This window comes from Urocampus carinirostris, chromosome 9, assembly GCF_059441175.1.
Source record: "Urocampus carinirostris isolate Australia breed hairy pipefish chromosome 9, RoL_Ucar_1.0, whole genome shotgun sequence".
Lineage (NCBI taxonomy): Eukaryota > Metazoa > Chordata > Actinopteri > Syngnathiformes > Syngnathidae > Urocampus > Urocampus carinirostris.
In genome coordinates, this window is record NC_142357.1 from 27876109 (window position 1) to 27900165 (window position 24057).

The 24057-nt window shown below is 39.6% G+C and overlaps 1 protein-coding gene and 1 pseudogene across 3 annotated transcripts in view; both read left to right on the forward strand.

The window, feature by feature from the left end:
- Window positions 1-24057, forward strand: part of LOC148359969 (glutamate receptor 3) — a 205040-nt gene that overhangs the window by 61096 nt on the left and 119887 nt on the right. For all 3 annotated transcript variants that reach the window (XR_015851267.1, XM_088343424.1, XM_088343426.1), the window contains exon 3: window positions 13519-13758. Coding sequence is in view for 2 of the 3 variants with exons in the window: in XM_088343424.1 (XP_088199550.1) it covers window positions 13519-13758 (240 nt within the window). In the remaining variant the exon portion in view is untranslated. The remainder of the gene's footprint in view (window positions 1-13518; window positions 13759-24057) is intronic.
- Window positions 2415-2529, forward strand: LOC148359970 (U2 spliceosomal RNA; annotated as a pseudogene).

Here is a 24057-nt window from a genome sequence, read left to right on the forward strand (position 1 = left end):
CTCTCACAGTGGACATACACCTACGATGAAAATTTCAGACCCTTCCATGATTTCTAAGTGGGAGAAATAGCAAAATAGCAGTGTGTTCAAAGACTTATTTTCTGCAGTTTACATGAGACATTATTGCCTGTGAATTCTCTTTACTTTTTTCTTAAAATAACCTCATTACTTTCTAAAACACTGAAAAATTGTTTTCAATTACCCTTCAAGGAAATAGGCAAGAAAAAGTCATGCATTTTCCCGTCCCCTTGCAGGCCTTCACTGATGCCATTCACGCACATGCTTGTCTGAGTAATTTGCTATTATTGAAATTCAAGGTGACACTTGCGCAATCATCGGATTAGACTAAACATTGCTCGGTTACTTCTGAGCTGTGGGGACAGTTTCCGCCTTTGTGTTCCCTATACCTGCAACCCCTCATTCATTTTTATTTAATCACCATAAGGGATGTGCTTCATGCAAGAGCAGCCACTCGTTCCTCTGTGAGTGTACACCGCATCTTATTTTTTCTATTTTTTTCATGATTCCGCTACCAGTCTTCTTCGCTGATGCAGTAGACTGATATTATGGAGGGAGACTAAGTGAAATGGGATGTGGGAGAAGCACTCAGGTGTAGAAAAAAAGAGAGGGAGTTAGTGGCACACTTGAAGGGAAGATTTGCTGCAGGGCTGGACCAGATGGCTGAGGCATAAGATGGGCAAAAAAGAGAGGTCAGGATAAAGGACAGGGATAAAGGTGAGAAAGAAAAAAAGCAATGGAAAGTTCAGGACTTTGTGCAGACAAACACATAAAAACAGTTTTCCACCCCCCTTGGATCCTCGTGGCCTATGTAAGACCTAATGTTCAACTCACTCCATTAACTTGAGGCTTACTCCAGTTATTTTGATGCAAGCGGTGCTTGAGTGAACTTCTCATTTTACATTAGACTTCAAATCCTTCCCTGGTGGGCAAATATAGAACAGCTTATTGCTTTGTAGCGGGTTTTTCTCATTATTAATGAAGGAAATCAGTAGTTAGCGCTTGCTTACCCATTCAGAATAATAAACACACAACACAGGGTGTACTTATTTGTGTATCACACGCCCCCCTAATTTTGAATTAAGAATCGGTGTACCATTTTCTTTCTCACTTTTTGGCAGGTCAAACTTTGACTGCAGCCACTCTTGTTCGATATCCGTTGCAGAGTGCCGAATCCTCACCACTTTGCCAACAGTGATATAGATGACGTGCAAAAAGGCATTCAATGTTTATCTCATGATCACACGATGTGTATTCACTGTACCAGAGAGGGATGATAATTTTGTTGTGCATTTCACATGTAACAATGACAATGAATTATTCTATTCTTCTATATCAGGGGCCTGGAATCTTTTTGACCCAAACATCAATAAAAGCAAAAATATTGAAAACAAAATAAAAAATCAAAAACAAATTGAAAGGGCTATACCATATATGTTAGGACAAAATTGACAAAAACCACTAAGCCCACTCACCAGATAAAAGCTAGTTCTTTAGCATTTTTAATTTTTCTGTCTGTCATCTGATGATTTAACCAGAAATACCAGAAATGTCATTAATATAAATAAACCATTTAAAATGTGTCTTCCCCCACTGTTAAGAGTATTTGGGTTCATTTGAACAGCCATTTACGTCCTAAAAACAGTATTAAAACACAGTGCACGCAAAGTTATTTTGTATAAATGTCACAAAATACTGCAAACTATATCAATCTTTAGTGCAGACTGCACTGAACAAGAGAGAGGGGAGTGCCATGCGCTTTTTGCAGATGTCCGCCCACCTCTACCACTCACCTAATCAAATTGCTCTGAATAGTTTGCTGGCGTTTTCATGTGGTTACAGTTTGTTTTGTGGGTTTTCATCATAAAGTATCTCAACATTGAACATACATAGATTAATTAGCTTACATTTAAAGGGGTACTTAGGAACCTACTACAAAAAGGGGTTACGTTGGTGTGACACTTAAACTATAATTGGGAATGTGCCTTATATATACTGGACTGAACCAAAAGCAATTTCAGTGTTAGTTTGGCTTGCATGTGCTTACATCGGATCATAGCCATTTAACATAGAATGCCACAGGTTCCTGACCGCAAAGCATTGTAAGATACAAACATTTTTAAGTTTGGTGGGTCGTACCCTGTAACCTATGAAGACAATACCAACATCAGAAACACCAAAGACTTGTTCCCCTAACTGTGATTTTTTGCATTTCCTCGCTTTTTCTAACATTCTTCTCTGGTACCGTGAATAAAAATGGTGTGATACTGATATAAATGCCTTTTGTATGTTACTTACTGTATATCACTAATGGTTTAATGGCAAGGTTTCAGAATTCTGTCAGGGGAGATACCATGATCATGAAGGTAACATGGAGGATTGAATGGCAGAGTTCCTTAGCTTGGCTTTTTAGCTTAGATTTTTGCATTCCGGAGATGGAATAAGAGCTTGCTCTGTCCACTCCACGCATCGGCCCGGTATTGCAGTACCTCCGGGAACGGTGCATTCGCAATGATCGCAACAAGGCTTTAGGGCTAGGACCTTAGCTTGGCCTTTTGGCTGAGAGTAAGTGTCCCGGCTCCTAGGCTTTGTAGCGTATTATGAACTGACCGATAACGGATAATGAATAATGAATAACGAAGATAGATAAATAACCCTTAAAAACCCCAAAACCCCCTGTCCATTGTGACATTGGTTAAATTCCTGTTGCATTCAATGTTGATTTTAGTCAATGATATTTTTTTGACTTATCAATCATTGCACAAATATTTTTACCGTAAAACCTTCTGTATGATGCACACCCAAATTCTAAAAGAATGTACGTAATATATGCATTATATATTCCGTTTTAGTACATGATCGCACGCTGGAAATCAGGAGAAAATAAGATAATAAATCGTACTTAAATTAAATAGTTATTTTCTAATAAAAACGTTTACCTTAAAAATATTATTTTTATGTTGTTTCTTTCTTACTTGAGATTTGCGCATAATACATGTTTATCCTTGAATGCCTTGTCATACTTACAATAACAACAATGCAAATTCTAAAATGTTACAACTGTATTAAGGACCACATGCAACTTAAAAGCAAAGTCAGTCTAGTCTGGCTGGCTTGGATCTGTTTTTTAAGTAATGTTTGTGTGGATAATTCTTGTACTTCCGCATTTTGAATTCCGGAAAATTGGAACAAGTGTTTGGACGAAGAAAGAACAGTTGAAGAGAGCATTCCAGCTGAGGACTTTTATTACAAAAGAAACAAAAACAAAGAAATAAACAGAATATTCTGTGCTTGGGGCATCTGGACAAAGTCCTCCCTAAGCAAACATCGAAAAATGGCTGACCCCTGTTTTTATAGAAAAGAGGTGTGGGTTAAAAATTTTAATTTTGCTGCAAAATGGAAATGAACTTAAATGGGGTTCCCCAGGCAAAGGCAAGAGGGGCATATTTACAAGATACCTTTGTTAGGACTGGATCTAACTGGATTTTGCAGGTATAATAAGATTAGGGCAGACTGAAGGGCAGACTCATCAGAACACCACTTAGAGACATTGCTAGGAAAGTACTGAATAATAGGATACATTGAAACATCAAATGAATCACTGCTCAATGTGGTGTGTCTTGGGCAAGTCCAACCTAGCAGCACCCATCCCTTTCCAGGCCATTATTTTGGGGTAGGGGTTTGCTCTCCCACATAAAACAGATTACTGGTTTCCATGGTTACCAATAGCAGGAGATGCCTCAGATAAAGGACCTTCTTCATCAGGCTGCTGTTGTTTTTCGGTGTAAAAAATTGGCATTGACTGTCAGGGGCGTGTAAAAATAATGATGCCAAATCCTAAACTACTGGGGAAAAAACTATTTTCTTCCGAAAAGTATTGTATCACATCATACAATTCCAATTATATAACTAGTGGCTTTCAGTAAGGTCATACTTCATTTAAATGTATGTTAAAGCACAAGGTCCATTCATAACAACGAAATGAATAATGTGATTATCAAAGTAATGATGTGATTAATAAATAAAAGAACTAATATAGATGGAAAAATCATGCAATCATGACTGTATATTCAGTGCCACATTTTATAATCAAACATTTTGATTGCTAGTATCACTTTCTTGTTTAATTCTAAGACCTGATGACGATCTGGCTAAGCAAAAACAACTAAAATTATTTGGGAACCTCCACAATCATGTTAATTTTTGTGTTCTTCCCACATTAAGCCGGTGGATTGTGGATTGCTTGTTAAAATAAATACAACATCAGGTGCTAATGAGCCAATACCATCCTCATCAATCTTCTATCCAATTAGTTGGTTTAATTCATTTTTCAGAAAACAATATATCTACCACAAAAACTTTAATGTTGTGTGAACTATGTAATATTTACAAGTCCTCCAAGTAAACGTACTTTACAACATGTAGAAGAAAAAGCATTCGCCGTTGCCATAAATAGACTTGGAGCATGGTTGGCGTGGCACCACATACCATTAATGGGAGCCGTGTTATTGATTTTCAATGAAGCTGGCGTGTGCAAAAACCTTTTGTGTTCTCGCTCTTATCTACTAACAAGCTCCACCACACGCTGGGGCTTCACGGGTGTCCTCATCCAGCGGACGGCATTCAAAGTAACTTGGGCGAGCCCTCCAGGGATACAAGATCTTCTGTTGATCATTAAGCCTTAAGCTATGTGCCATTTTGTCAGTAAGAAAAAAAAAACGACCATTACTTTAGCCAGGTAGTTCCAACCAAATATTTAAATAAAGAGCGGCGGGGTTACTATTTAAATTATAAGCAAGCCGTAGGTTCTCATAGGGCTTTTGGAGACAAACAAAGGCTTTGATATGATTATAATGAATTGTCAGGTATGAGAAACCCGATCATGCATAAAGACTTGTTGTGGTAAGACTACGAGTCAAGCACACTTGTTATTCTTGCATGGCAATATGTGAAATGTATTAGCAGAAAGCGGTGAATTGGACGAGTCCATTCCCATTTCATTATTTTTTTCCTGGAATTTTATCAACGCCCAGGGTTCGTACGGCTGGTAGAAATCCTTGAAAATGTCTGAGTTGTAATGTTGTGTTTTCAAGAACAAAGAAATGCTTGAAGTTTGGATGAAGTGCTCATAAATGCTTAAACTTGTTTTCAAGTCTCAACAAGTCTGCTTAGAAATGAGGCCCACAATCCCCATGGTGGCTTCACTTTGCCATTGCTTTTCTTCTCCCCTCTTGATTAACGGCAGCTGGCATTAGTTTGTATTGCATTGTCTTATGAAGCTTCATCGCCTCCTACAGGTCGCACCCAAGAGGGCAAGTACATGGTAGAACTAAACAGGGCACTACGAAATGTGTAATATTGCAAGGATGATGTATTGATTATGGAAATATTTTTGGGGCTATGCAAAACATTATAGTGATAAATTGTAATGGAAAGAACTTCCTGCAACTGAAAATGTAAGTCATTTCTACCCAAAGCTTAAATGGGAAGGGATTTGTCTCAAAAATGTTTACACACGAATTGTTCAGATCTACAAGTATATTCATGATTTACTCAAGATTTAAAAATGATGTGTCTTGATTACACATGCAAGATTAAAAGTCACACATGTATGTAAATCACAAATATGATTCACTCTAGATTTCTTCTTTTAATGGTACTGGATAAATCACAAAATTGGCTTTGAAAGTCAATAAAACACATTTAAATTTGGCCGTGAAAAGGGTACAAATAGATAAATAAATTAAATACCATATTTATTCATGTATATCACACACTTGTGTATAACGCACACCTCGTTTCTGATTAATATTCCGTATAAAATATAGAGCAAAATATGCAAAACATTTTTAACTGTAAAGAGGGTATCATGCATAGGCAGGAGCTGGTTTTCTCGCACCATGTCATGATTACTGATGCGAGGCACCTGAGTCCGCTCCTTTAGCGCCAACTGCCTCGGACGCTGATTGGCTACTTGTCTCTTTTTAAACCCCAGTCTTCCTGTCACCCGTTGTTAGTCCGTCTGCGAACCTCAGCTTACGCTAGGCAAGCCTTACGACCCTAAATCTCTCCTGTCCTGATTCCTATTTGATTCCCGGCTCTGACCCCTTTTCTGAAATTCACTACGTTTTTGCTCCCCGGTCCCGGCCATCGATCTGTTTTTCCCCGCTCTCGCCACTGCCTTCGCTCGCCACGGAAATACCACTTCCGCGTCTGTGTAACCTGCTCCCTACGATCAACGATCTACGGATCGTGTATACTACCCTTTCCCTTCTTCCTAATAAAACTAAGAGAAACGCATGCAAGTGGGTCCTGTCTTTGTTCTGGTCCTGACACACCAGGCCTGAAAATACTGTAAAAACGTGTCCTTGGAGAAACACAAAGCATAAACCTTTCCACTTTAATATGACTCTAACATAGAAAAAGATAACACAGCACATGATCATGAAGTAGTAATGAAGGGAAGTATCTCTTAGAATACACCCCCTCACTCAAATCTGTACTTGATAAGCAGGGGGCAGTTGAATTGGGGGCACTAAGATGTCAGACTCGGTCCCTTCGGACAATATCTGTCTCACAAGTGACCCAAATTAAGAGGGAGCAGAGAGAAAACAGTTGGCGTCTATTTATGGGTGAAGAAGGTGTACCCAGAAAGAGATGATTTTCCCTGTGTCCTTGTGTTTGAATCAGTAATTGGTTAGTTTTACATACCACTCACAGAAAGCTTTGCCGATACATGTTGAAAACCACGAGTACAAAACAAAAACCTACGGCATAAAAACCTACGTGTCAAAAAAACTAGAAGGACGAATCAAGTTACAGGTACAAAACAAAAAGACATACTTACAAGTAGGTACACTTTTGTTGTGTACACGTAGTTTTCAGCAGGTATTGGCTGCTGGGGTTTTACAAGCAACATTTTAAAGACACAAAATAGTACATTTACGGGCATGGTCGGGTAGGGTTACTTTAACTGGATTACTTTCAATTACTTTTGGATTACTCCAATACCAAATATGCTAATAAAAGACAAAATAAACTGAATATGAATAAAATGGCAAAATTTTGTGCAGGTTTGGGGAGTAACGGAATACATGGAACGGCAACAATGATGCTGGCAAGCTGTTTGGATTTATTTTCATTTCGCTTCTGTCGCATTTTATGTTAGTTTTGCCGGAGATCAAAGAGATCAAAGCCAGGAGAGAAAGCTAACCACGCGTTGTGAGTCATCATTTTATTTATATTTAGTTTCTTGTCTTTTATTAGCATATTTGGTATTGGAGTAATCCAAAAGTAATTGAAAGTAATTAAGTTAAAGTAACCCTACCCAACGCTGTTTACGGGTACAAGTTGTCATTTTCCGTCCATTATTGGTCTTTTTGACAGCTATGTTACTCAATATATGTGTGTCTATCTAGTGTTGAAGATAACAATGCCTCTTTAATAGAAATCTGCAGTCTGTTGATTGACTTCCAGTATGTGAACCTTGGGCAAAGTTGTCTGCAGCGGGGAAGGGAATTAGAGCGGATGAAGCAAATCCTGCTTCTAACTAGTGTTTCATTCACGAGTAATTGCGCGAAAGTGCTCACTATGTGGGCACTGCTGTGTTCTCTAGAGTGTCGGTGCAAAGTGTGCACTGCAGACTGGAAGAGAACATCATGAAATCTTTTGAAAATTATTATTTTTTTGTTTCACTGCAATTGATGAAGGGAGTATAAAATATAAGCTTTGTTTTTTTGGTACTTAATATTCCGAGTGACATGTTTTATTAAATTAGAGAATTTCATTTCTATATTGTCAATTATACCAAATGCATTATTTTATATTGTTTAGTTTTCCTAGTTTAAAATGTTTATGTATCATGTAGACTGCAGTTTAAGCTTGGAACATGTCTAAACACAAGGGTTGCTCAAGTAATTAAGTAGTGTTCAATTTTTGTATTCATCTGCAGAGTTCTGATTAAAGGATCTGTACAGAATTTGGAACTTTCTTACTCAATGCCGCCATCTCCTGGCTTGCGTCATCCTGGCAGCCTTAGTCAGCCTTTTCCGTGATGCATGTGCAAGTTTGGGAATTTTTAGGCGCCCTGCATTAAACTCTTCTTTTTTCATATTTCTTGGGAATTGGGTTGGTGTTTGGACTCTACTTGAAATACTCCTCTTCTTACTTTTACCTTTTTCATGCTACACTAACAAAAAAGAAGAAAACTAAACCAGTGGGGACAAGCATGACTTTACTCTGTAGCACTCCCCTCAAACTCAATGATGACATTTTAAATAAAAACATATAGCCTACATCCAAATATTGCATATATATTAGCACAAAGCCAATTGATCAACTTCTTTGGAGCAATTCCAAACTAAAGCTGCTGTCAAGACCAGAACTGAGACAGGACCCACTTGCGTACGTTTCTCTCAGTTTTATTGGGAAGAAGGGAAAGGATTGCACACACGATCCGGTGATCGCTGGTCGCGGTACTTCCGTGGCGAGCGATGACTGATTCGGGAGCGGAAAAAACAGGTCAGTAGCCAGGACAGGAGAGCAAAAAACGTGGTCGAGATCAGATGGGAGCCAAAACAGGAGTGAGTCAGGATTGAAAAGCTTGCCTAGCGTAAACTGAGGTTCGCAGACGGACTGACAACACGTGACAGACGGGGGTTTAAATAGTGACAAGGGGCCAATCAGAGTCTGAGGCAATTGGCGCCAAAGGAGCGGGCACAGGTGCCTCGCATCAGTAATCATGACAACTGCAGCTTGTCAGAGGTGAAAATTGAGATAATAAACTTAAAACGTATGCTTATGAGAGAGTGAAATGATTTTAACAGAAAAAAAAAATTCTTAGTTGATTTAATATAACAATAGTTGAATTATATTATTCCGTAAAGGTTGGGTTGTTGTTCGAGGCGTCCTTAAAAAGTTGATACTAGAACATTTTTGTCTTTTAGGTATGTGCTAACAATGCCCGACTGAGTTTAAAGAGCCCTTAAAACTTTGTTCCATCGCGCCTATCTGCGTTCATTGCACTTTCCCTCACCCTAAAGCTGCTCGGAGCAGAACACACAGATGGGGGGAGTGACGTCATTTTTTTCTCCGGATTTGTTTGTTTTAATTTGTTAGTGTGGTATGAAAATGGTGAAAGTAAGAAAAGGCTTGTTGCAAGTATCAGGCCAAATGTCAACCCAAACACCTGGAAGGAAACAATAAATGTACGTGTTTTTACGCGCAGCATAGGTTGCAATGATGACACAAGCCAGAAGATGGCGGACACGACTAAAAGAGTTCAAATTTCTATACAGCTCCAAATCGTTTCATTGCTTTAAATGATGGATTCCGTGTTAAAACATTGTCCTCAAGTGTTTGATGTGCACAGTGACTGTTGTTAAACACACCCATTTTACATGACCCCATGTAACAATCCTTCTAAACATCCGCCCGTCGTTGTGAAAGATTTTTCAGCTCCTCGGGATGCTTCGTCACTTGAACGGAGCACTTAAGAGTAAATCAGAGAAAGCCCGCAGCAGTTGGTGAAAAGGCCAGTGAAAGCACACCTGTAGCTGGGAACATTAGGACAAGTCAACGCACGGGTTTGAAAATTCTTCGCCTTGAGGTGGTGCACATTCATCATCTATTATAGTGCATGATGAATGCTCGCACCAATGTGGGTTTGTCGCCTTGTTCCTGCTCAGATGTTGTATCCCCTGAAGGAGTCCTGGGTTTGTTTCATTCAAAATAGATCAAGTGTTGTGACGGACTCTGTCATTTGTACAATTCTGCTGTACTTCTCGGCAATTAAAAAAATACTTTGGTGGAAGGTTACACAAAGAAATGTGGGGAGTTGTGTGTTTTAGACAAGTGGTGACTGCTGCTGACTAGTCCAGTGGTTTTTAACTCTGTTAGCGATACCAAACCCCACCAGTTTCATATGCCCACTCACCGAACACTACTTCTGTGTTCAACAAAATATATTTTTTTCAAATTCAATCATTTGATTTATTCTCTCAGATCTGTGACTACTTGAGCATAGATATCTCAACTCACGGTCTCTATTCTGCCGCTGATGGCATTTGAAAGAGGAATTTGACATCATTTTACCTTCGAACGCTGTTCGGAGTTTCAGATTCGCCATCTTTATCCTAGCTGGCTTTGCAAATGTTTCCCAATGGTGTGTGACTCTGCCTGCTTTGTAATCATGGACAAAACTTCCAGCAATTCTGTTAGGATCGGTTTGTTTATACCGTAAATTGCGGACTATAAGCCACTACTTTTTTCCCTAACTTTCAACCCTGCGGCTTATTCAGTGATGTGGCCAATTTATGTAATTTTTCTAACGGCCGCCAGCGGCGCTCGAGTGTTGCTACCATTAACTGCCCTGTCAAAGCTATATTATAAATATTAAAGCTTTGAAAAATTTCTCGGTGTACCGTCTTTCTTTCTAAATATGTGTAACCCATGTTTAATATGTATTTGCAACTGTATATTTTTGTAATGTATTTATTTGTATTTATTTTAGACACTTATTCTGATATGTTTTACACGTGTGAACGAAAAATGAGGGGCGGAACAAAAGCGGGGTGCCAAGTTTAAGTGGGGACCGCTAAAGGTGAGGGACACACAAGGAAAGAAGAGGAGGTAAAAAGTTTATTAAAGAAAAAGGAGTTGCGTGAGTAAATGTGTTCATCTGATATATTTTTCCCTTACCTTTGGAAATATACACTTTTTCCTTGGATTACTTTCAACGGGACTCGGACTCTGCAGGTCTGCATCAAACCTTAATTACTGGTATCATTTTCCGTTCATTTTGCCGGCTGTGATTTTTGAACTGTGGACTTTAATGAAGGACATTTAGTTTCAATCGCGGGACTTGAAGTCGGGTTTGGGTTAATTTTGTGTTTGTGTTACATTTTTAAATGTGGGCGCATGCGGCTTATATACAGGTGCGGCTTGTGTAAGTACAAAATTGGTTTTCCTCTTAAAATGTGGTGGGCGCGGCTTATAATAAGGTGCGCTCTATAGTCTGGAATTTACGGTAGGTACAAATCCCAGGGCAATCTGACTGGTCTTATCATTGAATCTATGCCTTTACAATGAATTCCGAAAGGATTGTGTTCTTATACTCCCTATGTCACAGCAGTTTCTTGAACTGTTTTAGTTTTCTGGTTCTAGGCTTAATTTGCTCAACTTGGCACTGCAAATCATGTGGTTAGGACGTCGACTCCCATCCCGTTCCTTAGCGTACATATTCATCCGACCTATTTTTTTGTTCGAAATAGTATGGGTTGGATCAAACCCAGGTTAAAAACCACTAATCTAGTATTACATAAGTACCAACTGTATTTGATCGCTACACGAGGAAAATAAGACATCTTGAAAAAGGTCAGTCTCGGGCTGGGTCGGGCTTCCATACCCTCGGGCCCAAGTCAGGTTAGACATTTTAGACCTGATCTTAACTCTAATATGGAGTATAGGAAGATATTTTCTAACCCCATGAACAAGTTAATTGACACAATTGGCTTGTAGATAAAAATAAATGTGCTTTTGCTGTCTGTGACATTTGTAAATGTTCGTCTTTGATAAAATATATCATTATACTGAACTATAAATAGTTACCCACTCACCCAATTACATAGCCAAAGGGCCGTCCAGTCCGTAGTGCATTATACTCACTTTTTTTGCATTTTTTTTTTAAACGTTGAGAGTTTTACTTTATATTTTCAACAGTCAAGTGAAAAGTTAAAACATCCCCACAGGTTAATGTTATACACTGCTTTTTGACCTTTAAGATAAGGGTTGCCTTGCTGAAATTGACCATTTTTTTTTATTCCCGGTGGTGAGTATGAGGTGTGATGGGACCAAACAAATTTACTCTAATAAACAAACCATCCAACTGTTGTTTTAAGAAGTATGAATTTCCAAACTGTATGATTATGCATAGTATTTCCCTCCATGAGTTATTCATGATTTTTGATGGAAAAACCCAACAAGCAGAACTGGTGATTCTGTCAAATTGAGGTTGTGATCTGAATAAAAAAGATTCTCCGCTCATTTGAGTGGGATCCTACATCTACCAAAAAGGTTCTTAGTCTCAGTAAGTTAGATGCTTTTTTGAAATTTCTTTCATTACTAACTTTAAAGTATAAACGTTTGACTTGAAAATGTTAGCAAAATAAGTTTAAACAGTTTTTACAAGGTTAGTCAAAAAGAGAAAGCAGAAAGACCATGGGTAGCACAGTACAGTAAACTCGGTATAATACAGTTTACTTTTCAGGGTCTTGCTAGTTCACTGATTTGAGTCGAAAATTATTTTCTGCATTCTGATTGGCTTAACAGTTTCTGTGCTTTTAATTCAAATTGACTATTACAATTATCTTTTGACAGTGCAGTCATTACTGTATTTGTTGAAGAAAATAAGTAATATGCAGTACAGTAATCCCATGCTGTATTGCGGTCTATTTATCAGTTTCCCTACTTCAAGGATTTACATTGTGCATTGTGTTCTGCATTCTGTCTGGCCAAAGAGTCACCGTGCCCCTTTTCTGCCTGTGTCTGAGTTTGAGTTGTACACATTTGTAAAACAGCTTGATGAACCCACATTATGCATGCACAAATCTTTTCCAATTTCAATTTTCTCTAAGAGCCCTCATGTCAGCACAAAAAGAGGAAGCTTTCTATTGCCAACAAAGTTGGACTTCTCCACCCGCTTTTTCAAAAATGTTTGATAATGGAAAATATATGGTTTCTGTAGGAGGACGGACAAACAGGACACATTCTTAATGTTTTTCAATTATTATAGATGGATACAGAATGTGTTTCCTTCCTTATTACGCTTTTATTTTTTCGCAGCTTTAGACATATGTATTCTATGGGTTGCTGACTGAAAGGTATATTCAGTTTTCCCTAACGTCCACATGATGGCGACAGAGCATCTTGTAAAGTGGATTGTGTTCTCAATAAGGTTATGCAATAAACCAACAAAAAATTATAATTTGACTGTCCTGAGGTTATTTGTAAAAGAAAAGTTTATAAAGTACAGTACTTGTATTTTTTCAACAACTACTTGAGTTCTTTGGTATTAATGTATAATAGAGAATTGAATAAATAAATGTTTCGACTTGGACATTTTTTTTCTTTTGCGGCACCTTTTTGGAACGCAACCCTTGTGAAAAACGAGGGATTACTGTACTTTAGAGTTTGTTTTTTTGGGCTCAGTTTATTTAATTGGTTTACAGTCTCTTCATCACTAAATCTGCCTGATATAAACGAATGTTCACTGTATTTTAATGCATATTCGGCAGGATTCACTGTCGATGCTTATCTCGTATAATAAGAGGCATCAGTAATCACATCAAGCTTTAATTGGCTATGAGCAGAAGTTCAAACCACCCGATCGATCGCTTGGTTCCAAAAGTGATGAGACGCAAGTTTTTAAATGTGCATACGCTTATTTTGCCATCACAAGCCTTAACCCTCCTGTTTACCCACTCCCTCCCTGCTCTTTTGCAGTCTGCTCCCAGTTCTCCCGCGGAGTGTACGCCATCTTCGGTTTTTACGACAAAAAGTCCATGAATACCCTGACGTCCTTCTGCGGAGCTCTGCACACTTCCTTCGTCACTCCAAGTTATCCTACCGACAATGAAGTGCAGTTCGTTATCCAGATGCGTCCCGCACTCCGAGGGGCCGTCCTAAGTCTGATTTCGCACTACAAGTGGCAGAAGTTCGTCTACCTCTACGACACGGACCGAGGTAAGAGGCAGCCGTGAAATATGTGCACACAAAAAATGTTATATCGCCTCGAGGCAGGCTGTCTTGTCACTGTGGTTGTACGCTCAAAGATATTGCTGTTGTACCCTTGACATTTGACTTTTACAGCTTGCCGACATACACTGCTTAACAAATCTATTAGACAATGTGTCATAAAATAGTACACTAGCCAGTGTCCTGAGGTGCCTAAATATGGATTGTCCATCTTTACTTTTCTGAAATGTAATGGCTCAAGAGTGTTTCATTTATAAACGTTCTTCTTTATCACTGCAAAACTGAGAAACATCCAGAAGTGAATGAAAATGCCAAAAAGCAGGTAGACGCAGCACTAAGAAAAAAAAACAACTCCTATTAGAAATTCGTTTGCTGTTTCCCAGCTTTAAGCAGTTTTTTCACGTGAAACGGGGAAAACTGATACTGTATTTCTTCATCTATAACAGGGGTCAGCAACCTTTTTGGTGTGGAGTGCCACTTTTAAATTTCCTCGTAAATCAGTGTACCACACCAAGATTAATGACTCGTATAACATTTTTTTAATATCCAACAGAGCTGTAATTTTACACCAGTCCAAATATACAGAATGGATATACATTTTAGTCGTTTTTCAACCCTTTTTGAACCAAGGTACACTTTTATTTATAAAAAAAGTTCCGTGGCACACCGTCCGTCGAAAATGTTTGAAAATTAAGTTAAGTTCAAATATTTCACTCTACTACCACATAAGCAGATAATTAGTAAATAAAAATAAGAAAATAATACTTAAAATAAAAAAGAATGATGATTATTTACAGTGCAATCTTAAACCACTTTGTTAAACAAATTAAGTTATTAAATGTACTGTTCTACCTCAAGAGCAGATAATTAGTACATAAAAAGTATATAAAAAACTACTGTCTCCCACTGATATGGATGACTATTACAGTTCCTCGTCTGAAGATAGCAAAAATACTGAATAGTGCCCTGATTTTTTTGAAAGATGAAATTGGGCAAATTCCAGCGGCACACTAGACAAGGTCTCACGGCAGTGTGCCTCGGCACACTGGTTGAAAAACACTGGTATAACTGACCAATTTATCTTCCACTATTCTTGTTCATCAATCAACTAAAAAAGGAATGTGAATAACAAGTGGAAAGGCCTGTAGCCATCCATGAATTCAACTTTTTGCCACAAGAATTAACCAGAATCAACCATTTTTCATCAACAATGAACTCCAATCAAAAAGAAGTACAGTGGAATCTTGGTTTTCGAACGCCTCTCAGTTCGAACGAATCGAAGCCCGACCAAAAATTTCAAGAAATTCTTGCTTCGCTGTTTGGTCAAAAAATCGGAGTTCGAACGCCGGTAATGCGTGAGTGCGTACGCTAGGGTGCGATGCTGAGCGGCGTACGGGTGTTTTAGCCTCTTATTATGTCTCCGAAGAAAGTCAGTGCAAACAGCAAAGTTGCTACAGGTGAAAAAACAAAAGTAGTGCGTACAACTATTGCATTTAAGAAAGAAATAATAGCCAAATATGAAGGAGGTGTGTGAGCACCTTCTGCTGACCACCACAAAGGTAAGAAATCCTATTCATAAGATTACGATAACGCGAACGTACGATTAGCCTGGGTTAGCTTTAAGTTTACGTTAAACATTCAGGGTGTTGGAACGGAGCCCAACATTGAGGGTGTTGGAACAGAGCCCCCTTTCCAATGAACCGCTCACCACTTGTTGTGGAGACCCGGGTGCTAAATGACATGTAAACGACCTGATTTTTTTATTTTTACATGTTCATGTTAGCGTAATCTTTCGTACGGAAGATTACGATAACGTGAACGTACGATTAGCCTGGGTTAGCTTTATGTCTACGTTAAACATTCAAGGTAAACATTCAGGGGGTTGGAACGGATTAAAAGGATTTACATTATTTTTAATGGGAAAAATGATTTCGGTGATCGAACAAATCGGTTTTCAAACAGGGTTCTGGAACGGATTATGGTCGAGAACCGAGGACTGTACTATGGACAGCTGCCATACCATTCATCAATGATATCTTGTTGCATAAAACTTGAAATAACAACAGCAAAGTAGAAGGCACGCGCGCACACACACACACACACACACTCTTCTTTAAAATATTTGCCATCAGTAAAGGGTTTTCTGTGCTTTGCTATGCAGTGAGCGATATGATAACTTTCTTCAGTGGTGGTGTGTGTAGCAGTGACAAAGGTTTTCAGGGTCTGTATTTATTTGACGTACCTGGACACAGCGTATTTTAATGTCTCTGCCTTGAATTCATGTTCATGTTTCGTCTCGTAATGACGTTTAACACTTGATACGCGAGGTACAACGCGCTCAGGGCATAATGCACAGAACAGCACGGTCATTTTTTGCACAAAACCCCAGGCATCTGTCCGCGCTGGCTGGAAATAACGCGATGTTTTCGCTCGAGGAGTCATCATAATTCGTCCATTTATCGCCCGCCTGTGTTTCGTTGGCTGGGTTAAAACACAGATCTCTCCTCTGCGAGGCGCCACGCAAACACACACTGACACAAAACCCATGTAAAGCCTAACGTAAAGCCTCTAAATCACACGGCGCGCAATTGAAAATGTCTAAATTTGAGGTAAAAATGCTCATTTTTAAAGAATGATCATTTATATTTTGCCGTGCACTCGCGTACCACTGCTGACACGCGTGTCATAGGTTGCCGACACCTGGTCTATAACGTGCACTCTTGTATAGCGTGAAATGTTAAAGTGGCTTTAAATAGCATCTTCTGGTCAATAGGGGAAGCAGAGGATAACCTGTAATACTTTCTAAGAGCCTCGTAATGCTTGAAGTGATAACGCAGCTCTAATGCATACACTCTTGCAATGTTATGTAAATCGGTACAAATAAATCAACGGCTTGTACGAACACATAGCACTTGAAGAAATTGTGCCTCATGAGTGATAATCTTGGGCTACTTGGAGCAGTTGGCTGGTTTGTGTCAGTTAATCTTCTGTTTAATCATGTTTAGAGTAACTCATCCGTCATGTGAAATGAGCTATGTCACATCTGCCGCTAAAATGTTTTCCTTTCTAAAATTGCATGCGCTTCCCGCTTGCGGCTGCCGCGCTTTTGTGGCACATCAGTGAGGGCTTTGTGTTGTGCTCCGATTGAATTGCCTCGTTGACAATAGACTTGAGTTTAAAGCAGCTTTGCCTTACGTTTAGGACCTGTCAACACAATGAAGTGTTCAGATCTTGGGTAGGTGCGGTGTGGGGGGGTGGGGAATACTGATGTCAAATGGGAATAGAAGCAATTTATCTCGCAACTGAATGATAATCCCTCCTCCTAAAACTTTAGCACCTGTTCAAATGTGAGGTTCCTGTTCATCTTCTTACAGAGCAAGTTACAGTGGTACCTCTTTCTACTAGCATTATTTTTTTGCATTTTTTTAACAAAAGTCTTGCTCGCTTTACAATGGAAAATCCAGTTGAAGAGGTGTTCCAGAGGTTAATAGTAGAGACCGCCCATGACCCCTCATTGCAATCAGTTCATCATTCCGCACCCTTTGTTATACCTGTATACCATGGTCCCAAATTACAGTGGTACCTTTTTATAAGAGCACCTCTACACACAAGATGTTCGATTATTTTGACAAAAATCTTGCTTTCTTTACGAAATCCAGTTCACAAGCACTCCCACAGGCTCCCACCAGACAATGCTCGAGACCGCTTAGCGCTAGTAACTGCTTACCACCATCAGCTCGGTCCAGTTTTTGCATGCGCCTCCCGCTATCAAGCACCTGATTCTACGCCATGGTTATACCTGTAGAGTGCCTGTTTTACGCAGCTAGTTTGTTCTGATCGCATCTGATTAAACCTGTTTTATAGCACCTCCTTTATGTGATTTTTTGTGACCTTAGCATTAAGATTCAGTAAGGGTAACTGTAAAGTGAAGCAAGAAATAAGGGGAAAAAAAACGAGTGCAGTGTTTTGTGTGAGTGATCTAGCAGAGGAGTAGAATCGGAAAGCAGTGAGTGCCGATCACAGAGGAGCGGAATTTATGCAGCGCTTTGCTGCAATAATTTCCGAGGGAAGTTACATTCCTGTTGCGACAAAACAGTGTGGATGAGGATGAACCAGAGAAACTGGTGTCTACAAAGGAGATGAATGAAGTGCTGGCTATGTTTTTGCTTTTCTTAAAAACAAAATAAAAACTCCAGAAAAGGTGCATGTGGTCTTTTAAAAGCTCTTTTTATTGACACCCAATTCCGTAAGATTTTGAAAGGTAGGCAGAGAAAAATCTCCTTGAATATATTAATTTCAAAATACCTGTACAAAGTGATAGCATTGCAAGTCCAGCTAATAAAGCGAAATACATTCATGAATAAAAACTGTACCAGGCAAAAAAAAGGGCTTTAAAAAATGTGTTTTCAAGTTCTTTTAAAGTTACAGTAACTTTGACTTTAAATTTACAATAAGGGCTTACGTATTATCAAAAGCCACGGACCGTCTGCACAACACACATACCTTAGATACAGCGGTTTGGGTCACTCGAAAGGAATTGCTTGTAAAAAACACTCATTTTATTTTGTTAATATCATCATCTTTATCTTATTACTAGATTTTCTTTGTTTAATTATATTTATATCTGTTTTAGTGATCAAGATGATGTGTTATTTAGGGTTCACTTAGGGTTGAACCTTTTGCAAAGTCGAGGAAAGACTCGTTAGTTTTTAATTATTCCCTATCGGGAAAATGTGCTTGTTGCAAGACCAATTCTAGCGAATAAGGCTTTTTTTTGTAGAGGTGCCACTGTATTTCATATCTTTGTCCTGGAGCCAAAACAAAATTATTGCGTCAATAGCCTGGCAATCTTCACACCTTTTCATGGATTTGAGATGTTTACTTTCTCATAAATGGAATGTCCTATTATGCAGATAGGCTTCAAACGTCTGGGCTTCTCTTTGGACTTTTCTACCTTTCACCTCATCAACCCCGTCCATCTTTCTCCTGCTTTGAGGCAGGATATAAAGTCTGTCTTTGGGTCTTCAAGTCTGCTTCTCAGCCAAAGGCCTTAATCCACCACACAGCCTGCAGATAATGCGTGGTTAATTAGGGTCACTCTGACTAGAACACTCATCGACTCTTCCCTGCGGAGCCGAGCAACCCACACGTCCTTCAGCATGGCTAAGCCATAGCCACCGTCCTTCTATTTTGCCTCCTCCGTGTTTCTGAGGGCAGGTTCGGACTGGGACGTGGGGGACGAGAAGCCTGGCAAAGAAAATCAGAGGAGGCGGAGGAGTGTGAGCTATGGCGGACACTTCGTATAAAGAAAGTGGTACGACCAGAGGGCATTAAAGGGAGGGGAGCGCAAATGGAGAGAAACAAAACACAGTTTCAGTCGAGCAATTAAGGCAACAGCAGGCGCGTGTGATTTACAGCCTGTTACCTGTGTCCAGACAATTCCCAATGTACAACAGAACCCCTCGTGCCGGGGCCCATGCCAAGCTACTTTTACCGCGATCCCGACTGCCAGCGGTGTAAGACGATCGCTTATTAGTAGGAGGACATTGGCCCCAGGAGGGGATTAAAGTCGTTTATTGATGCACTCCATCCAATTCTTTGGGGGGCTTTGACACTTGGCTCATCAAGCAGACAGATGTGTCAGAGAGTCTCCACCTCCTCTTATCACCAAGTGCAGCTCCCCTGCTAATATTATACACACTTGTGCTAAAACTAGGAGAAAGTGACACGCGAACTGTTTTGATTGGCCTGAGACACCATCCGCTTACCTACCATACCCACATATTCTAAATAACTTGTCACAAGGTGATTCGTGTTTTGACCTATAGTTCAGTGGTCGGCAACTCCGGGGCTGCGGACCGCTACCTGGCCATGTTTATTTTGTAGTTTGGGGCCAGGATGCGGACCCGTACCGGGCCATGTGTGGTTTGGGACTGGGCTCCGGACCCGTACCTGGCCACGTGTAGTGTGGGACCGGGCTGGGGACCCGTACCTGGCCAGGTGTAGTTTGGGGCCGGGTTGCGGACCCGTACCTGGCCACGTGTAGTTTGGGACTGTGCTGCGGACCGGTACCTGGCCACGTGTAGTTTGGGGCCGGGCTGTGGACCGGTACTTGGCCACAAGTTGTGTGGGACCGGGCTGCGGACCCGTACCTGGCCACGTGTAGTTTGGGGCCGGGCTGCGGACTGGTACCTGGCCACATGTAGTTTGGGACCGTGACGCACCAAAAGAAAAATAAGTGTCAATATTTTTTTTCCTAAAATACAGTCATGGTGGTGTTACCCAACAATCACCCATCAGTCTAATCAAAACGTTTTTCGTGCGTTTTGTAGGTACTACTTTTGAAAATTTGGATTTCTGTGGGCAGCACAGCAGCGCAGTAGTTAGCGCGTGTGCGGCACAGTTCTGAGGTCACGGGATCAAGCCTTCCTGTGTGGAGTTTGCATGTTCTCCCTGTGCTTGCGTGGGTTTCTTCCAGGCACTCAGATTTCCTCCCACATTCCAAAAACATGCATGTCAGGCTTATTGGCCTGTTCAAATTGTCCATAATTGTGAATGAGCGAGTAAGTTGTCCCACTCTGTGTTCCCTGCGACTGGCTGGCTTCCAGTTCAGGGTGTCCCCTGCCCACTGCCCAAAGATAGCTGAGGATAGAGGATGGATGGATGAATGGTTTTCTGTGCTGTGCTTTAGTGCTACATACGGTGTTAAATGTACTATAGCTAATTTAAAGAACTTCCTTTCAAATACGTTCTTAAACGTCAACCATCTAAACATAACCTAAAAAAAAACCTAACATTCGAACGCCAAATATTTGATTAAATAGCTCTTTGCCTGGGAAAGGTGTGGTTTGAACTGACAAAGTGTCTTAATTTACATCACCATAGCGTTAAGAGTAATAAGTGTTCTTTAAATTGTGAACTAACCAACCATGTGTTGTTCTAAACATGGTTGATCGCATGATTAACTTAGTTAACTTAAAAGCAAATAAACAAACTCACTAAAAGCATTGCTGGATGGACTTATTGTTGAATAGGTAGGTCCAGGGCAGTACCGTGTGCAGCTCTGACATTGTTTGTATAATAGTTTTAATCAAGAAATTATTATTTTTTTTAATAGCCTTAACCTAGTATGGGAGTCCAGCTGGACTCCTGGTAAACCTGTTCAATAATGATTGGTTAGAACTATCCTATGTATTAATATCACAACAGTAATTAAACATTGAAAAGTAATCTCTGCATGATGTATTCAACTCACACATCTATAGCCACAATTATAACGATACATTTTGGGTAAAAAAATAAACAACATATCCAATGATACAATGTATTATTTGTGATATTTTAGCAATAGCCTTCGTTATCCACAATAATGGAACAGGCTGCTCAATTATTCTCTCAACTCTCCGGTTGTAGAGAGCAAACAGAAGCAATAATAAATAACACTCGCTCACCGAGTCCCACCGAAAGAATTTTATTCAGTCAATAGAGAAGATTAATCACAGCCATGCTATTCATTTGGTTCTGCTATTTAGCCGGCAGCCAAGGCTTTTAGGCCTTAGTGTAGTGTGCGTACATCTACAGAGTGATGGCTGGTACGCTTCAGGCTGAGATCTAGAGTCAAATGGAGGCAAATTTGTACCCTAAATGCCAATATCAGACTGCTGCTTGAAAGCGGACATTGTATGAAGAGGTCAGATGAAAAGAAAACTGAAGCTCTGTAGGACTAGAAACGCTATCTTAATTGAAACCATTCTCATTTTTGTTTCAAATAATGGAACGTGTATTTATGGGTGCAGAGTAAATTCAAAAAATAAAGAAATACTGTGAGACCTCTACTTATGAATTTAATCTGTTCTGAAAGTAGCTTCTTAATCTGAAAACTTTGTAAGTAGAGACACATTTTGTGTGTAAATGTGTTAATCCCTGCAAAAGTAAAGTAAGTGTTTCTAATAAATCATAAACGGGCATCAGAACATGTAACAAATACATGTTAAAATTAGATTACCGCACAATAAGCATAAAACGAAAAGCATGTAATGTAAAAAAACAAAAACAAAGGAATTAATAAAAATATTAATTTACCTTTTTGCCTCACGTTTATTGAAAAACTGATCCAATGATGTCTGCCAGCCCAAACTGTCAACACTTTTTCTGCGTGATTCCTTTCCACAAATTCCGAGACTTCATGGAATTTTGCTAAAATATCTTTATTTGGGCGGATTGACTGATAGCTGCGTCTTGCCGGAAACCTTACTTACTCTGTGAACTCTGAACTGTGACGGTGACAAAGAGGATTCCGAGGCACACATGCGCACTGGCTTCCAGGCAGATTTGAAGCAATAGCCAGTTTGTTTATGTTCGGGAAACAGTGCGTACTGTACTGTATTATTGACCTCATAACGAGAGGCGATCTTTAAAACTAGAGGCAAAATTTTCCCATTCGGGTACTTCGTAATTAGAAATGTTCGTGTGAAGAGACATTCGTAAGTAGAGGTGCCACTGTACCGTATTTTACACACTATTAGGTGCACCAGAATTGAAAGCACACTCTCAAAAATATAGTTCTTTGTCATATATTATTATACCATATTTATTTGTGTATAACAGTTGCGCATGTTATACCATATTAGTTGATCGATTGAACTATATCGCTGACCAAAAGCACAAAAATTGCATGCAACGGCAGTGGAACTTCGGTTACAGTAGCAAGAATGCCAAACCCTAACCACTGTACTGATAACAATGGAAAAGGCATCCAATCTCATCTCATTATCACACTTTTTTTACTCTGCCAGAAACAAATTCTACAGAATCGAGAAAACAGTAGTTTTTTTCTGAAATAAATAATCAAACTACGAGGCAAACAATTCTTTGGCGTATCTTTGAAGGGCGGCAGTGGCTCAGGAGGTAGAGAGCTCGTCTTGGGATCTAGAGATCGCAGTTCAAATCCCGGCTGCATGGCAGCTATTGGGAAACGTGAAGCACACTGTAAAGCGCTTTGGGAAGTCTTGACTTGAAAAGCGCTATATATTTATATAGCGGTTATTTCATTTCACTTCTGATGGTGAATCGGACTGTGTTTATTTATTTTAGGTCGACCTTCTGTTTTTTCCATTCTCTAACATTTGTTTCTATCACCGTGAGTAAAATTAGTGTATTGATGAGATACAATCGAATGCCTTTCATATGTCATCTGCACTGCTGGTGGTCCACTGTCTAAGTGTCAGCGTTCTCACCGCCACCATTTGGGTTTGATTTCCTTTGCATACAATATTTCGTGAACTTGATCAAAGGTTGTTTATCAATTAATTAATCATTGCACTGATAAGGCAGTATTCCATAAAAACATACTTTGTAATGTACACCAATAAGTACTGTATGCATTTTTTCACTAGTGTTCACGGTATTTTGCAGTATAAGGTGCCTCTAGTTATGTTCTTATTTATTATTTAAATACATGTTTTAATGAATGGTGAATTTCTTTACCACTCAGAGGTGCTAAATAATAAACACTGTCCCTTTAATGATGATTCTCGATATATATTTTGAATTAGGGAATCAGGTTATTAGTTTTTAAGGTGCGCTTTCATTTTTTGGGCCAATTTAAAGTGTTTGGGTGTGCCATATAGTCCGTAAAACACGGAACTTTTTCTTTAATGTTAATAGCAATAAACCAAATCCCATTTTCTCTCCTGTGTTTGGCATCCTTTCCAATTTTCGCTGAAAACACAGAAGCTGACAAGGGGTGCTGGTAGATTTTGTGTGGGTGGTCAGGTATGGACACGTAATTGCCAGGTCTGTGCAGCGGAGACAGATGATTACGGGCTTTATTGTCTCTCCTGGGCACAATCAACCCCTGATTCAGCAATCTCACCCCTACTTGAGTTATGAGTCACATTCTGTTTCTTTTTGCCTGCCTGACCATACAGATGTTGCCCTTGTATGATTATGCCTTTGGTGTATATGTCCCATGTTTCCAGTGCAATACCTGAAGTGATCATGATTAGTGCTGCAACAACGAATCGACAAAATCGTTTGAAATTGATGATTAAATGCATTGGTAACTAATTAGATCATCGATTTCTTGTACAGACGCTCCCCTATTTACGACTATTCAACTTATGAAAAATGGTAGAAACGAACATTTTTTTCGGGATGTCCAAAAAGAGACATTGCTGTAAGTTAGATTTTGTATTGTGTGCACTACAATACTGTAGTGCTTCTTTCTGCTGCTACCGGCGTGTGGTGGCGCTATGAGAGGTCACCCAGCATCCACCCCGAAGAAGA